Below are 19,711 nucleotides of genomic sequence, written 5' to 3'. Positions count from 1 at the left end.
ATTAATTCATTCTTTTGCTTTATAAATATCACGTTGGAGAAGTCTAATATTTGTTATTTGAAACCTACATTATTTACCTGTCTGTCCATCTGTCACATCTCTGTGTTTCTTTATCACACTGTCACATACATCATTATGTTATTTACAGGAGATCCTTAGGAAAATATTTTTGTTGAGTATAATAAAAGGCTTAAGAAATAACGTCAGGTTACTTTTCTTGAATGAAACTCGTTCATTGAAAAGATGTCTCAAGATAAGTTTGGCCATGAAGTGAGAGATATTAAGTATATTAATTTGAAGAGCAAAAGAAAGTTGTAATCAAAACCACTGGGTTGAATTATTTCATTTAATACTTGTAAGAAGGAATTGAGAAGCTACATATAATATGAGAAACTCTGTCCAGAATACAGAATAAACAAGTCATTAACAACAGAACGTCATGAAAACAAAACGTGCAAATCAAGTTTTAGTGTAAGGTGTATCATGAACTTTGTCACCTAACTAGTGTAGTAAAAGTCTCTTGTAACTTGTGTTCAACATATCACCTTTATTGAAATTACCTTCAAATTATTAAAAGCAATTTAGAATTTCAGGCCAGATTTCAGATTAAAAGGTTTAAGGTTCGAATTACACTATGCTGCTTAATTTATGCCATTCCTCTGTCTATGGGGTCTAAGATTCTTCATATTTAGCTATAAGTGGCCACATAATTGGTTGGTCCTACTGATTTATCTCCCTTTCTTTAGTCACCATATTCAAATTCTGAAGACAGTATCCTAAACATAAGAGTTTCAGACCTGGCCATTAAGTCAGTATGTCACATAGTGGTCCCACAGATCCATATTTTAATACACTGTTGACCAACTGAAACTAAGTACTGCACACTCACCACACAGTTTGCGCTGAGACTCCACTGAGTATGTGTCACGATCACAACCTTTGCCGATATGACCAGTGGACAAGGTGATTCTTGCGGACAGTTTCTCGGGTTTACAGGGAACATCACAGAGATTCAGCCTGGCACTAGGAAACAACTTCTGCTGGCCCGACTCAGGTACATACTCTATTCTATCGTATACTCCTGTAACACAAACAGTACGTAATGAATAAGTAACAGCAGTTGTATGTTCACTAATATTATTTAATATTCACCAAATATGTGGATCTATATTTATATCTATCAACAGTGTTGCTCGCTATAGTTACAATTTGTTGAATACATATGAATGCAGACTATCACAGAATCGTTAGTTTTGCTCTATAATGTAAATTTTAACAATACTTTATTGTACTTTGGATATTGTAGCCTGTAAAATTAATATTTTGTGTAAACTTTAACAATAATGTAATGCACCTGGGGGAGAAAATGTGAAACTTTCTCGAGTGTTTACCGCTCCATCTTGTGTTTTATTATATAATTAAAAATAGGTTTATGAAAAAAAACTGGCTGTCTTTTGTATTTAATACATGCAAACTTTTGTACTTTCTAACAGCTGCACAGTTTCCTTCTTTATATAAAAAATACACCGTTCTATAAATGGACTTAGTAAGGTTGAATTTTATAAAATCAGAGAAATATGGCTACCTGTGGTTGATCGTAAAAAAGTTAACCTTAGCTATTAAACAATACCATGGAAGTGAATTTATCCTTCAAGTCGATATGACAAACAATGTCTTGGAAGTGAACTTACCCTTCAAGCTAACATGACAATGTTCTGCAACTGAACTTACCCTTCCAGCTAACATGACAATGTCCTGCAACTGAACTTACCCTTCCAGCTAACATGACAATGTTCTGCAACTGAACTTACCCTTCCAGCTAACATGACAATGTCCTGCAACTGAACTTACCCTTCCAGCTAACATGACAATGTCCTGCAAGTGAACTTACCCTTCTAGCCAATATGATAATGTCCTGCAACTGAACTTACCCTTCCAGCTAACATGACAATGTCCTGCAACTGAACTTACCCTTCCAGCCAATATGACAGACTTCATTCACTCTGATATTAACACTTGTCGGTTTCGATCTCTTCATGCCACAGTCGAAAGCTACAACTCTCAGAATATGATTGTGACTTCGTTCCCATGACAACGGTTCCGTGTTCTTAATACGTCCTGAACAATGATAGTAAATTATGAATGCATTGATAAGATATTTTCGACTCAAATATATTTATTTATACACAAGAATGACCTATTTCAAGCACTGGGCAACTCTTATACAACAAAACTACATTTTAATGTAAATAATATCCAATACTGTTATCAGTTTCTAAGGTGACACATTTAAGTCAATTTCTACAACCATCGCTAATCTTAATAATAGGTACCACAATCCCGTTTCTACACAGCGTAGTTAATCTGGTTACTAGGTGACACAATAACGTTTGTACGTAGCGTAGTTAATATGGTTACTAGGTAACAAAATCCCGTTTATACACAGCGTAGTTAATCTGGTTACTAGGTGACACAATACCATTTCTACACAACGTAGTTAATATAGTTACTAGGTAACACAATCTCGTTTCTACACAGCATAGTTAATCTGGTTACTAGGTGACACAATACAGTTTCTACATAACGTAGTTAATCTGGTTACCAGGTAACACAATACCGTTTCTATATAATCCTTATTATACATGACACGTTTAATTCTGTTTCTACGCGCACACTTCTTTATTTTGTTTGTTCTATGTCCAGCTACTCATGATTAACTCCGGTTCATCAGATCAAAGTAGAACAGAAGACCACACAAAGGGAAAATGGTTTATTAAAAAAAGGGACAAAAACACTTACCAGTTTATGAAATGAAAACAAAGGGGAGAAGGAAACGAGTTTTCTTCATTTTTTTAGATTTTAGAAAGCTAGTGGTTTTAATTCTAGAACAAAATAAAAATGTACATTAACATTAAAGCTGTACTTCCGACAGTAGCAACACTAGTGCCATATTCGCATAAAGATGAAAATGCCACTATATTAACATAAGGCCCGGCATGGCCAGATGGTTAAGCGCTTGACTCGTAATATGAAGGTCGCAGGTTCGAATCTCCATCACACCAAACATGCTTGCCCTTTCAGCCGTGGGGGCTTTATAATGGTACGGTCAATCCCACTATTAGTTGGTAAAAGAGTAGCCCAAGAGTTGGTGGTGATGACTATCCGCCTCCCCTCTAGTCTTACACTACTAAACTTTGCGCGAAGTTAAAAAAAAACAAAAAACATTACCGTAAAATATTCATTTTCGGACTTTCACTTGTACTAACACTGGTGTCACATTTTAAGTATTTAAACTATCTTTAAGATAATTACAATTATCCAATGATAACGCTCTTGTGCAATCATTCATACTTTAGGTTTAACGTTTGCCTAATATTAGTGGCATTTTTTTTTTTATCATAGGAGAATATACCATTTTGTCTTTTCGTGATACAAAAGACAGAATATTCACCAAAATCAAATAAGGTAATAGACGTTACGATTACAATCTATACGACATTATGACTCCATAAGTAATACTTATGATCCTCAGGGATTAAATCCGGGATACTTCTGAGCGCTATCGCAAAACATATTATAAAACAAGGTTTGAAAGGTGCGTTTTTATTTTATCTTCACTTTGATGTCTGTTTATTTTGCTTTCAAGAATGTGATGCTACTTGAAAATAATTTTTTGTTTCTTCTCTGGAGGAAGTTTCAATACAAACAACAATAAAAAATGAAAATAATCATGAAACACTAAGCCTAGGACAACGAAGTAGACTTAACATAATTGATACTACAGCATAAAGACATGCCACTCAGCCTGTTGAATTCTGGATTGCACGTGTTTATTTTAGACGTTTACACATTATTCCTCTTAAAATTATTTTACATAAACTGAGATTATGTTAGATTATTTAAGTTCCATTTTAAACTATAGATGGAAAATGGTAGCACTTTCTTTTATGGTGGATTTCATCTTCTTTCTTACATTACAATTTACGTTATACTTTTCAAAAGTCCACTGAAATAACACCTGTGATATTCCAATACGCCGCTGAATGATATTAACTGACGAGATATTCGCAGCCACAAGATTATCTGTTATGTTTCGGCTGAAAAAAACAAACAAACTTATTTTGTGACAATCGTTCAGGTTAAAAGCATGGCTGATGAACACCAGGTCTGTTGATTATTTACTTTTCACTTGTTCCCGAAACACACAGAAGACAGTCTTATCCTCATAGTGCGAGCTTCTTTGTGCATTTTCATTCTATCCATCAACGGCTGATTAAATAGGCTTACTTCTCATCCAGTAGTGCATGTTTTGTAGTTAAGCACAAAGTTACACTGTGGGCTGTCTGTGTTGTGCCCACCTCGGCTATCCGATTTTCAGTGTTATTAATTTACTGCTTAGCCACTGGGGGGGGGGGTCTGTTGTTAAGCTCAAAATTACACAATGGACTATTTATGCCGTGCCCACCACGGCTATCAAAACCAGATTTTTAGAGTTAGGATCCGTCAGAATTGTAGGTGGATCAACGGGAGGCATTCGCTCTTTGTCCACCACATTAAGAATCCGTTAATGAATACATTGGGAGACGGATGTACAGGAAACTTTTAATTATTTAGTAAAATAACAGCTACAAAATAACAATCCAGACTTAAAAGATAAACGATAAGCCGACCGTAAATTATAACATCCACCACCACTGTATCTTTATGTACTGGAAAACATGTTCTTAAATCTGCACGTGACTGTCTTGTGTTAAAGATATTAAGTTTGTGTTGTTGAAACAAATATACCATATCAACTGTCTTAACCTTGTAACCTCAAAACTCGCGAAAAACTTTCTTACAGTTTCATTTCTAATGGAACCTTGAACGTGCTATGACGTACCGCTATGTCACATCCAATGAGAGGGCGATTAACTATACTTCATGTGTCACCGGGTCGTCAAACTTGGATGTTCTTATGGGTAGGTTTGAGCCATTTCGTCATTCATCCAACATCTTTAAAGTAAACCTGTGACATTTTGCATATTTTTTATTCAGCGTGAAGATAAACAATGGGCTATCTGTGCTGTGCCCACAAGTATCAAAACTCGATTTTTAGACATTTAGGGCAATTTGTAAGTTGTAATAAAATGACTATTAGTTAAACTCAAGACGAAACTATTCTGTCTGTTTGTTTTTCACCCCAAAGCTGTACAATAAATAGACTATCTGTGCTACGCCCTCAACGAGTATCATGTTGATTTCAGTTGTAACATTTTATCTTTCAAGATAATTCTCAACATGGTGGGTATACTCAACGAAAACGTTCAACTAAACGATTCTCCAATATTAAATACCAAGTGTTTGTTAATAAACAGGAATTATTAACTTAATTCAAATAGTTAAACTTGAGTTATTATCGGCAGTTGGGAAGCCATTTTTACGTAAATTTATTTAAAGATTTTATACAAATATCATAACGTGATAGTGATTTAATAAATAAAACGCTGACAAAAATATGTTAATTACAGTGAATTAATTATGGAACCATTTCATTAAGCTTATTGCAATGTTGAGGTAAAACAGTGGTAATTAATCCTTAAACAGCGGGAATGTTGTAGGTAGCATCATCAGTTGATGATGGCCGCCGTTTAAGGGTTAATACTTACAAAAATATGTTTTCTGTTTTGGTTGGTGTGTAACAGTTTCTAGGAATATATCCACAAACTAACGTAAAAACCGTTAGGGATCGATCAATTTAAGTTACGTTTTAATCTGTTGATATATGAATAGATAACAAACATACAGTTCAACATCTACAAATCCTGTACACAGTTTCTTAGGTATATAATATAAACTATCTGTGGTGCATAATGTACACTTTCTACAGTATCTAACATATAGTTCCTGTAGTACGTAACAGAACACTGCATGTTTCTAAGTCTCTCTTCAATAACATTGTTTCCTTTCTTTGTTTGTGAGCCAGTATTTTTGTTTGTTTGTTTCTGAAGTTTACTGGCTAAGAATGGACAAATGTAGAATACAACCTCCAAATATTAAAAGGGGAACTTGGAGCATCATATGATAATATAATGAAAGCTGAGTGAGATTTGTTGTTCTTAAAACGACTGAAACACCATACAATACCCCTAGTGTTTAATTTACTAACGGAATCAGTGTTGCTTAGATACAAAGTCTATATGACCCATGTGGTGTAGCAATGGAAGAAAATGATTAAAAAGAAATGTAGCATGTATATAAAATTACTTCCCGCATACAGTGTTATTTTTATTAAGGCCACATGCTGTAAACACAGTGCATTGTTTTCTGAATAAAAGTAATATTAACAGTTTGTTAAAATATTTTATTTCTTAAAAACATAATAAATTATTTCCAAATCTTCAAAGTCATATAAATATTGTTACTAAAAACAAGATAATATATTTGGCAGAAGGTACACAATCTGTAGAAAATTTATCTTAAGTTTAAAACTATTTCATCTGGTAGTTTTTCTTCTTATTGTTTTATTACAAACCATAAAAAAAGTTTGTCAAATCAACACAGCCAGCTAATAACGGCTGTATAAATGTCAAGCAACACAGGTCAACATTTGACAGTGTGTGTTGAACACTTTTTGAATAACCATGTGATGTATACACAACTTTATTAACGTACTAAAGTTAAAAGGAAGCCAAACTGTTTCTAAATTATTCGTCAAAATATTTCATTTAATATATGTAGTAAATTTTAAATCCATTTAATATTCATTTATATATTTACATTTCTTTTTTGAAAATTTCACCAAAATATTATTATTCCTTATCTACGTATGCAGCAAAACATCAAACCTAATAAAGCAATGATCACTTGTACCTAGGTGGTTTGCAGTATCCACCTTCTCAAACATTTCTATATTAGAAGTTAACAATAAATCTAAAATAACATTATTTCTAGTAGATTCCTTGACTAATTGGTGAAGAAATCAATCTTTAACAGTTTCTACAAACATTTCTTCCTCATGGTTTGACTCTAGCATTTACCAATCAATATGTCTGAAATTAAAATCACTCATTATTATGACTTCATTAACAGCTGATATCCTAATCTCATTCTAAAGTTTTCTTACTAATTTCATCAGTTTCATCTGGTTGTCTGTAACAAATTCCAACTAAGAGCTTTTTTTCCCTTGATGTCCACTAACGAAAACCAAAATGGATTAAATCTCCATATTCTCAACTTTAACAGGATGTAACTCACAGTTAACATATAAAGCCACTCCTATTTCTTTAATACTCTGTCCCTATAAAATAATCTACAACCATGTATTTTAAAGAAACTTCTATCATCAAAATTATCTACATTTAACTATGTTCCAGTTATTTCCATCATATCAAAATTCTTCATTTCTACCAAGCTTTAAAGTCATCTGTTTTATTTCTTATACTTCTGCCATTACAACAGTAACAGTTAAGCCTATTCTTATAACTATACTCATTTCCTATGTTAAACTTTTCTCTTCCTCTTATTCTTAGCTTATTTAGTTTATCCTTGCCTTTACCACTGTTTAGTCCTATTTTAAAACTTCTCTTGCAGTTGAGTTAATAGCTGTAGCAAAGAAGGCAGCCCCTTCCCTATTTAAATGCAAACCATCCATTCTAATAATCTTCATTTTTCCAGTGAACTGATTCCACAAGTATAACCAGCCTATTTGCTCATTCTTACATACTAACCTAAGCCTAGTCTTTAGCTCTAGTGGCCTATTTATAAATACATTCCTATAGTTAATTATGTTGCTTAAGCTTTGTAAATTTTAGGTTAATCAAAGATTAAATACTGTCAAGTTGAACAAAAATAAGTACATGGTTAATGGTAAAACCAAAACCAATGCTAAGCCTTTAGTTACCATATGTAAACAATGATCTTAGTAGACATCACCAGAATAAGGTTACTTACTACCACTCACAATGATACTGATAGTACCAGAAAATTCAGAGAAAATATTATGCCTTCACACTATAAATAACAGCTTAATGCCCACAAAACTGGGCAAACGTGAACTGACATCATTACATGCATAGTTTACTATCTATCTACAATAAAAAGAAAAGTTTTACTTCAAGTATAAAAGCAACAGCCCTCTAGTAAATTTTCTTATAATGTCATTTATTTTTTCCTGAATTTTCAAAAAGTGGAACTAATTTTGTGGGTAAATCTTTCTTCTCCAATCAATAAACAACGAGACTGTGACATCACTTGACCCTCCACCAATTACTTAAGAAATTCAAGTTTGTGTGTTTCTTTTATAATCTTGTAATGTATTTAAATACAATGATTTTTACCGAACGTTATTATATATTACATGAAAATATTTTTCTTGAAAATGTTAAATACACTCATAAAAACAAGTAGGAAATTAACAGAAAGGTGAGTAAATTTTATTTCAGCTTAAAAAAACAAAACAAAAAATGAAAAAGGCTCTATCTACTAAGATATATGTTTAATAACTTTTATTTACAAATAAGAGAAGCTAGGTTTATATCAAGGACAATTCTTTATAGATTAAAATTTTAACCCTTACCTTCAGAATCTATAGTGAAGGGTTGATCCGGGGTAAGAATCTCATATTTACAGATGTCGCTGTATTTCGGTGTGCAGTCTCTGTCTTCAGCTTTCACCTGGATGATATTGTTGTACATACGTTCCTCATCAACATCCATGATGTAAGAATCTTGGAGGAAAACTGGAGCATATTCATTAACATCTTCCACTGTCAGGTGTACAGTGATGCTAAAACACAAGAGTTCAGTTAGGCTTATCAGCAAGACATCATGTCAAACTGTGTGTGTCTAAACAAGAAATCGTTGAGAGTAATATTTCAAATAAATATAGAAATTACCACAGGAAGAGGAACATCACCAACAGATGCCCAAGTTATAGAACAATGGAATCCAGCAGTGAAACGACCAGAAGGTCCAATTGCTGCTGAGCACAGAGCTACAGAATAGGCTCTGCCTACTAGGGGTATCGAAACCAAATTGGTAGCATTGTAAGCCTGTAGACTTACCATAGAGCCACTAGGGCTCTATAACAATGAATACAATGAAATCAACAAAACAATTGTCAAAGAAAAAGGTGTGTTACCATTACACTTATCATTACAATAAAAACTTCTAGAGATATCATAATATGGGCAAGGGTTTTATGTAACTATGAACTAGTGGAAACACCACCAGCAGGACAGCTGTTTGTGCTAGAAATGACTAAACATAGTATTAATATGTTAATAAAAAAAAAAAAGAATGTTTTATGAAAAAGTAGTTTTTTCTGGGATTCACTGTACAGTAAAAGTGTTCATATTGTGGTCTTTAGCCATACATAACTTATTGCATAAAAATAATTCAATCTACAGAGCTAAGAATGTTCATAAGTTTTATTGATATAAACTGTAATGTTTTAATATATACAAAAAGTGGTAATATTTATTGAAAAAATAATATTTTTAAGGACTCCAGTTTCTCAGCATTACATTTACAAATTACATCAATAAAGATACAGTCAAACCCTCACATATTACTCTAGCAAAAGTTGTGTTCCTGTTGTGAGGAGAGAACTTTTGTTCAGTAATAAAGATATGATTGTTGCAAATACCATAGCTATTTCTTAATTGTCTAAATCATGAATATCCAAAGTGTGAAATCTGTTGTGAATATTTGTTTGTGGTGTTATTCAACAGATGGCACAGAAATTTTAGTTACATACATAGGTAGTGACATACACGCTACATCCATTACAGTAAGATAATATCTGTGAGTTAATGTTTTTTTTCAACCCAAGCCTTAATGAGAATATTGTACTGCATATTTTTTTCAAACTTCCTGTTAAAATGAAAACTAAAAGACATTGTTCATAAGAAACAGACAAATGTGTAATATTTTGATTTCTTTTTACCCTTTTCAGAACTGTCATTTCATGAACTTTTTAAACCAAGAAGTTGCACATGGTCATCTGAGTGCAAGGACAAAACATAAAACTACATGATTCTTATCTCAAACTCCCCAATAATCATAATTAGTAATAGAAACAACAACAAAAAACAACTCACTTTTCAGAAACTTCACCGTTGCGGCCAACAGCAGCAATGTCAAACTTGTAAGACTTCCTTTTCTCACAGTTCAGAGCTGTTTTTGCTACGAGAACAGCTTCTCCTTTCTTCGAATTTGTAATCTGAACTCGAAACGGAATTTCTCCATGGTGTTTGCTGTTTACCAAAAACCTCACCGGTTCCACTAATAATAATGAAATAACAGTGTACACACAACTATTTGAAACCAGTGTTAATGACTTAACAATTAGGATTAGAAGAATAATTTAAGGCAAACTTTATGTGAAACAGAAGAAAATATTTTTCATTATAGAACATTAGGAGGTATCAGCATAGAATGTTCAAAAAACTTATAAATAATTTTATAAGATAAAGAATAAAAACTATCTTTGACTCTCAGGGTTAAAACAAATTACCTTAGAGTAGCACTTAAGAGAGTTAAAATGAGTAATTATTAGACATCAGGTTATATACGGAAAAATTTATTTGGTTATTAATGTGCCACCTGATGGTAAAGCACTGAAACAGCAACTCCATTTCAGTGGTTCTGGTTGTTGTATTCTTATATTTGTTGTACAAATTACTGAAATATGTCTGCAAATCTGGTCTGGTTGTATTCCAATTTTTGTTGTAGAAATTACCGTAGTACATCTTATAAACATGGTCTAGTTGTATTCTTGTTTTTGTTGTACAAATTACTGTATTATATCTACAAATGTGTTCTGGTTGTATTCTTATTTTTGAAGAACAAATTACTGAAATATGTCTACAAATGTGGTCTGGTATTGGTTGAATTCCCATGGATTATGTTTCTTTGTTTACAAGTTTGTCGAAAATGGTATAGTTGTAAAGATACCTGGCTTCTATGGTTATAACCTAGATAAAACCTCGATATTAGACAAAGTGATTTGTTTAGAGTTGAGGGTGAAAACTTCTCCTTACAATTGGGTGTGACATACAAATGTAAATAGTTTCAAACATTACAAGATGCATTATTTAGAATCTTACACCATTCTTTATCAAATTAACTGGTGTAAGTTGCTTCTAACCAGTCAATTAGAAACTAACTACATTTTATCACATTGGAGGCATAAAGGAGAGGAACAAAGTGAGTGGGTGGGAGGTGGGGTTCTTTATGATTTACTTGACCATCACTAACTGGCACGCCCTACGTTACACACCAGAACGGTTTCATCACGTGAGCGAGCCATCTCTACTCCCAATCAATACGACGGCTGGGTCTACACAGACAGCTGAATCAAGTAATTGCAGTATCTTTTCGTAAATTATTCATAAACAAGTCTCTCCAGAATGTTAATGTAACATTAGACAGTTTTAATTGGTGAAGTGAAACTCAAGGAAGGCAGCACTCACATAAGATGTATCACTTCTGTTACTGTTGTGAATTATTACACATACTAGTGCAAACAACTACTACAGAAATACGGCATCAGAGGGATGTACTTCCAAAAAAACACTTTGAAAACCTAATCTAACGGAACAACTTCAAGGCGGACAACAATAAAATATATCAAAATAGCTGTAGTAGAGAAGATAAACAAGGTAGGGAGTAGTAACGAAACTCAGCAGATGTCGTGTACAACAATAAAATGTATAGAATAACAAATTAGTTCTGTCTACAGTATTGTTGTTTTGATTATTTTTATGATCAAACAAATTAACGTTATATATTATTGTATAAACGTTATTTATCTCCAAAAGAAATGTGAGATTAAGTTTATAAAATTAAAAACAACGAACTATGTTTGTTACAATTCTTAGAATATTAATATTATTTCTTCGCACTATTTATATTGATTTAAGACAAACAAGCCCTGAACAGTCCAATTTCAAAAAAAAAAAAGGTAATTTAGACTTAAGCATAAGATTGAATCTGAACACCGAAACGTGATATATGTTATTATAACACACGACAAAGTGTCTGAATCACTGAAACCTTTTGACAATTTTTTCTCTTTTATTTCAAGGAAGTGAACAGTCAATATATCTTGGAAACTCAGATATCGCCATCACGACAGGGATATTACAAAGAGAATTCCCAGTCAGTGTACGTGAACTGAAAATCAAAACAAAAAAAAAACTTATCTTGGAAACGTCATTTTCTTATTTTCTTTGGAGTGGAAGTGAATTAATAGGTAAGTAGCTGCTATCGAAAGTGTACTTTAAAAACCGTTTGGAACACTCGACAAAAGAGCATTAGATAACATGTGTGTAGCTCCAGGAACGTTAGGTTACATTTGTGTAGTCATAGGAACATTTGGTTACATGTATATTACTTGTTTATTACTACTGAAGGCTCTATAGAAATACTATCACACACCTTACCGTGGTAAAAAAACCCATGGGTGGGTCAGCTTATAGGACTGTACTACTTCGCATATTATTCAGTTACTAGAATGGTTTAAATCTTAAGTCATGACCTAGGTTTAGAAACTTTCACTGACGGTGATATATAATAGTTTTATTAGAGTTCTGTCTCTAATTATCGGCGAAGATCAGCGACTCACAACTGGGTGAAATCTTTAACTTTCTGTGAAAAAAATGCGTGGGTTTTGACAAAAACTAGCGGGTTTAACCGTATTATTAGATTTTATTCAATTGTTAGATATACTGTCAGTTTTTTGCTGGCTTAATACTTAAGGTGACTGGTACGTTATTAAGATTCTTGTAAACAGTAATGCAATAGTTTCACAACCGATTTGGTATATAAGTAGCTTGAGAAATGTCTTTCTTAGAACAAGTTATATGAACCCAACTGGTGTTTCTAGGGCTACCAGCCAGGCTCAAAATACATCTTTGTTCCATAAAGAGATACCACAAAACATCGTTACCCAAGACTGCAGTGCACCAAGAATTGAAAACTACCGTAAAAACATTAATACTACTAAGTAATATAACAGTATCAATTTATAGGTATAGGGAATAATTTTAATGATGGTGGAATACAAGTGTTTTGATAGAACATGGCCTGTCTTCTTTCGGAGCACACATGAGAGAATGATACGCACATTGTACATGAAAATAGGTTACAAGGAGTGCTAGGAGGACAACAAAATGCGTTTAGAAAGGGGCGTTATAAAAAGTTTATACGCTAATGTTAACCGAGAATTAGTGCGCCATACTTTAAACTTTTAATGTTTTTTACATTTTTTTTAATCAAAAAATTCTTGCTTCCTGTCGTAACACAAACTAATTCTTATACTCTGAGTAAATTATGAAGCTGGCTCCAAGTTTTTGTATTTAGAAAACATGGAAATCATCTTCCGAAAACGACAGACTATGAATAGAGTTAAGCCTAATTTCATTGTACTTAAAAATGTCTACTTTATTAGGTATGCGTCCCTCTTAGTATAAGCACTTGGAAAATGTATTTTCGTAAAATGTAACGTTATTTGATTTAATTCTCTAACACATTTCTAGTGTACAGTTCTTAAAAACAAAAGAATCTTACCGTCCACTACCCTGATCCTGGGGATCACTTCGACAATCTTCTCATTTTCCTTTACAATAGCATGGTATCCCACATCAGGACCCACCTTGTCTAATCGTGGTACTGGAAGGGAAGAATATTAATATAGACAAATTATAAGCATCACTGTATATAGGAGAACAGTGCTTCAGTATATTTTAGATATATATTGCGAACTGTGGTGTTTGTCCGAGCGTTCGTCCGTCTCGCCGTTACGACAACTACTTCCTATCCTGCGTCTCAAAAGCTGTGGACGCAGGGAAAGCTCAACATTCACTGTTTAAATACTGGTTGAACAGACATGAAAAATATTTATGTCAAGTTTTATTTCTCAAGCAGGATATTCTACACTAAATTGCTGTCATACTGTCATTCACGTTTCAAAATGTGATGTGACTTAAAGTATAAAAATGTAGATTTACTGAATGTTACTGTTGAATGGCTCTTAGCATGACTGAAATGCTCAACAATTACTTTCAGTGGTGAGCTGTAAAGCCCGCACAGAGCGTTGGCTCTGAATGAAATCAAAAGTGTAACACAAATAACTTTTTTTAAAATCCACGAGCTAACTTTAAATTAAAATGATAGATTAACTTTTCTAGTCACTGGGAACGGATACTTTTGCTTGTACTGTATACAAACATATATACCCAGTATCATAAAAGGTTAGGGGCAACATAAAATACACATAACCATAGTGTAAAACTTGAGTATTTCTAGCAGTATTTAATAATCGCTTACTGGTACCATCTATGTTTCTAGCAGTACTATATAAACTAAATGTACTTCTGGAGTGTCCCCAAAATTGTTCTCTTTTAAGAGTAAATAAAACAAAAATTGAGAGCAACAAATATTTTTATTTCTTGCTTGTAAAATTCATGTCATGCGTACGTTTTACTGACGTCACGACAGTACAAATTGCAGTGTTAAGCGTGCTTCATGTGAAGTCATTTTAGAGTCCACTCACTGGCTGACAGACAAACAACATACTACTGAATAGTGGTCCCAATGGTTAAAACAGGTGGCCCCTCCAGGTAGCTTTCGGCCCCCTTTTGTGGAAAATACATACTAGTGCCTTTTTAATATATTACAGTATTAGATAAACTGCATACAAGTACCATGTTTATTTCATGTTGAATAATATACAGCATTAGTATTATTTACGCAAAACCAGAAGTGGCACACGTACTTAGACAATTTATTATAAGTTCAATATGTTGTTACACAATATACTAAGTTGTACTACGGAACAGTATTTTGGATTTATTTTAAACAGAAAATTGTTATGCTTCCACAATTCAACCACGTTGTTTGGTTGCCGTTTGTCCTTCTTAGGTTTATTATAACTTCGTATTAATTTTTGTGCCTGGGGTTTGTGCAGGTCAAACCATGGTTTTGAGAGTTCTATTAGCCTTTTTTATTTTATTTATTTTTTTCTCTTTTTCTTGCCACGTACCATCTCCCAACATTTGGTGCATGTTTGGGATTGTTATCTTGCTGGCCCAACAGGTTTTGGGGAATGGGTAGATGAATAAAAAACTTGCATGTGCCTGTCAGCTGTCAGGATCCCATCAAGTTTGTGTAGACTTTAAACATCATTGGCAGAGATGCAATTTACATTTTTAATGGTGTTTCAGCATGGTTCACTAGAGATGGTTTACGTTCTTGATAACTGTACTTCGAGCTAGATCAATGACAACAGTTCTACTGGATTGTCATGTATCACGTAAATCACATTTCAACACAACAAATAAAACTAAAAGACGTCACAGCAGTAGAATTGTAGGAAGTACCTGTTCGCTTCATATTGGTTATTAACGTTTCACTTAACATAACAGTTCATATCTAGTTGTTTTTATTACTCTTACACTAAGTAAAATATACTAAATGATGTTGCTGTAAAACAATAAATACTCGTATCAACATACGCGACACATCCTTACCATAGATTTATTTGGTGATCACGTAACACCACTAGTAAGATAATACGTGTTACATCCTTACCATAGATTTATTTGGTGATTCCACGTAACACCGCTACAAGGTTACACGTGACACATCCTCACCAGAGATCTATCTGGTGATCACGTAACACCGCTAATAAGATAATACGTGATACATCCTTAGCATAGATTTATTTGGTGATCACGTATCAAAATACATTCTTACAGTACATTGGATTTGGTGATCACGTAACACCGCCAGTGAGGTTATACGTGATACATCCTTACCGTAGATTTGGTTTGGTAATTATTTTTCACCATATCTTTAGACGCCTATCTTTAATAATTATATTTTTGTTCCTTTGAGAACAGACTTAGTGTAAATACGACTATTAAGTCGGTACCAACAATCAATATCCATTTGACGAAACAGATGTGGCCTTGGGTATTAGCAATGATGAAATTCTATCAATATTAGAAAATAGTTACGATCCATCAGTTTTCAACGAAATGTTTATTTACGGATTGTTATTAGACTAACATACAAAATCATGTTATCACCTTTGATATAAGTAACTCTGTATTTGCGTTACAAGTACCTCTGTTGTATAAAGTTCAACAATGATAAAAGTTAAGAAAAAAAAACGACGTTTACACTCAAGATAAATATGAAAGAAAATATTTTTATTTCAAACAACGTTTCGCACTTGCGGATTCTTCTAGACACATTAAAGAATACAACAATAAGGATGTAGTAGAAATACAGAACGTAAAAACATCACCAAGTACTAGTGTTAAACAATAATAAGGATGTAGTAGAAATACAGAACGTAAAAACATCACCAAGTAATAGTGGTAAACAATAACAAGGATGCAGTGCAAATACGTAATAATATCACCAAGTAGTTGTGTTAAACAATAATAACGATGTAGTACAAATACAGAACGTAAAAACATCACCAAGCAATAGTGGTAAACAATAACAAGGATGCAGTGCAAATACGTAATAATATCACCAAGTAGTTGTGTTAAACAATAATAACGATGTAGTACAAATACAAAACGTAAAAACATCACCAAGTAGTTGTGTTAAACAATAATAACGATGTAGTAGAAATACAAAACGTAAAAACATCACAAAGTAGTTGTGTTAAACAATAATAACGATGTAGTAGAAATACAAAACGTAAAAACATCACCAAGTAGTTGTGTTAAACAATAATAACGATGTAGTAGAAATACAAAACGTAAAAACATCACCAAGTAGTTGTGTTAAACAATAATAACAATGTAGTAGAAATACAAAACGTAAAAACATCACCAAGTTGTAGTGTTAAACAATAATAACGATGTAGAAGAAATACAGAACGTAAAAACATCACCAATACTGTTAAACAATAATAATGATGTAGAAGAAATACAAAACGTTAAAAACATGATAAAAAAAATTAGGACATAGCAGAAATACAGAAGGTAAAAACACTACAAAGTAAGAGAATAGCTCTATATTGACAGTATAACTTGGTAAAGTGTTATATTGTGTAATGTTCTGTGATATAGAAACCTTGATACCTTTTTCTCTTCATACGTGCATTTCACATAAACTAGTAATTCAAAACAGACACTGTCTAATACATTACATGGAGAGAAACAATGGAGTCCACGTTTTATCAAAAAACCTTTTCTTTGAAATTTTTCTTAGATTATCGAGGAGAAGATAAAATATTGCATATCATACCTAATAAAATTATAATAACAGTGTCTGTATTAACACACACAATTCACAATTGTAGAATACACAAGAAACGAACACAGGTCGAGTGTCTGCTTGTAATGGTGCTGCAATAACTCGGTCTCTGGTACCAAAATATGTACGCACCAAAACACTTCATTACACGACGGCTCCCGAGTTGCCCCACTCGAACTAATCGTACATATTCCAGCGATTTATCTCTGGGCAGTACAAAATATTCCTCATTTATAATTGTGGACATAGGTTGCCGATGAAAACCGATGCTTTTGGTTTTGTGTCCTATAATCAAGGTTATGAAGTGGAAGTGATTGTTCTGTTTTAAAACAGGTTAGACGAGTCAAGAAATATCCGATAACGAATTATGACAACACCTTTGAAGAAATGTTGCTCGACAAGTTGATAAGGAAAGGTAATTTTAGATATAAAAAAGAAAGACGTTTTACGGACGCTTGAAACACATTTGAAAACAGTGGTGTCAGTTGGGTCGTATAACAATACATTTTTAAAACAGGTGACTGTATAACAATACATTTTCCAAACAGCGGTGTCAGTAGTGTCTGTACAACAATAAATTTTCCAAACAGTGTTGTCAGTTCTGTCTGTACAACAATACATTTTTAAAACAGTGGTGTCAGTCGTGTTAATAATACATTTTAAGATTATATTAGTGTTAGTTCTATTGATGTTTGTCCACTTAATATTAATGGTGTTGTGAACTTCAAACCAATATGTAATAGAAATAAAGAACGTTTCCCAGTTTCAAGTGCAAAAGCCAGGAGAAAACAAAAGAAAAATGAAATGGTTATTTACACTTATCACCCGTAGGTGTCGCTAGTAGATATGTAAACCCAACACTAACTACGAGCCTCAGGAGTTAAAACTTTTCAAACTCAACCAAACCAAGATTTTTAAAGAGTGGAAGAAAAAGTTAAAATTGAATTGATATTTTCAGTGTCTCAAATTACATCTTTACACTAAATATTCACTATGCTTGTGGTTGTTTTTACGATTTGCTGTGCACGTATTTTAAGTTTATTCAAGTGGATAGTTCGGAATTCCATTTCTTAAGTCACGCTATTCACGTACTGTATAAACAACAGGAACCCATCTTCTCTTGTCAATGATATAAATCTACGCATGCCAGAATAAATAAGAGGTGGATAGGAGGAAAAAGCGATCTAAGAATGTCACGTCGTATCGGTTCATGACCAAATTGAGTCACTTGCATGAAAATGTTTAAAAACAACGGATAATAACCGAATGTAGTCGAAGATTTTTCTCTGCAGTTTGTCTAGTAAGGAGAACAAACTGGTTTTAATGAACGCCTGACAGTGATACTGCTGACATTCCCTGTAAACGTGAAATGAAACAAACCGTTTTATGTAGTTCTTCATAGCATAATAATATTTCACAATATGATCTTTTAGGAAAATCTATAAATATTTTAAGTTAATTGTAGTTTATCAACAAATCGAATTGTCACAAATGTGTTAAGCTTTCCTAACGTTGGAATTATTTTATGCCGTGACGTCATAACCCCTTAAAGAACGGTGGGTTAGCTCTACAGCTTGACTCCATAACTTCTGGAAGAATGCTAATATTTTACAAATTACGTCATAGACCCTGATGGAGACTAAACAAGTCAATATCTCGTTGCAATTACTGTCTACATGGCACCATAGCCCCTAGTAGAACACTTTAACAGTCTACAAGTGACGTCATAACCCCTGAACGGTCATAAATGTATTTATAACACTTTATTTCGAATGTAGACACAATTCATCAAATTTTGAAACATAATTTTAAGATACTTGGTGTTCGACTCTACACAACAGGCTTTGCGTGTTTATTTTGACGCAAGTAAATATCCTGAAACGAAACGTCACATCACATTGCTAATAGTTACCACTAGAGTTCTTTGTTTCAAGTATCAAGGTAAATACGCGTTTAACGACATCGTGCATGTAAGATAAACCGTGTAAAGTCACGTAACGCGCTCACCTCAAACACAGACCTACATTTTGCCCTTTATCTATATTAATATGCATTTTTTATACATATAATTTTCCAACCACACTGTTATGAGAGATCACAATTACCGAACAAAGCACGTAAACGGCAAAGATACCAACGTCATTTTTTTATTACGTCAGTTAAATATAAATATGGCTTGAAGGACTAATGTAACAGATACACTTCGGTGAAGGTTCTATTGTTTCATTCATTTAATTACGTATTGTTAGAGTAGGCCCTAACACAATTATTTTAAACACAAGAGCATATGTTACGGTGGATCTTAAAAAATCAGTTTTATTACACATAATTATAAACTGTCATGTTTGTAATTATGCATAATCTATCTGTGCTGTGCCCAGCAGGGAAATCAAAACAACGTTTACACGATCTTTTTTTCATGGGGAAGGGGGACAAAATATCAAGGTGAA

At 33.2% G+C, this 19,711-nt stretch overlaps 1 protein-coding gene across 1 annotated transcript in view; it reads right to left on the bottom strand.

Annotated features, from left to right (window-relative positions):
* LOC143230621 (calsyntenin-1-like) overlaps positions 1 to 19,711 on the bottom strand; it is a 67,200-nt gene that overhangs the window by 22,329 nt on the left and 25,160 nt on the right. The window contains exons 2-6 of the mRNA XM_076464475.1: positions 13,554 to 13,655; positions 10,082 to 10,265; positions 8,558 to 8,766; positions 1,972 to 2,118; positions 890 to 1,081 (exon numbers count right to left, since the gene is read on the bottom strand). Coding sequence (XP_076320590.1) covers positions 890 to 1,081; positions 1,972 to 2,118; positions 8,558 to 8,766; positions 10,082 to 10,265; positions 13,554 to 13,655 — 834 coding nt within the window. The remainder of the gene's footprint in view (positions 1 to 889; positions 1,082 to 1,971; positions 2,119 to 8,557; positions 8,767 to 10,081; positions 10,266 to 13,553; positions 13,656 to 19,711) is intronic.

This window comes from Tachypleus tridentatus, chromosome 10, assembly GCF_004210375.1.
Source record: "Tachypleus tridentatus isolate NWPU-2018 chromosome 10, ASM421037v1, whole genome shotgun sequence".
In the NCBI taxonomy this organism is placed as follows: Eukaryota; Metazoa; Arthropoda; class Merostomata; order Xiphosura; family Limulidae; genus Tachypleus; species Tachypleus tridentatus.
This window is presented reverse-complemented; position numbering and strand designations above follow the sequence as displayed.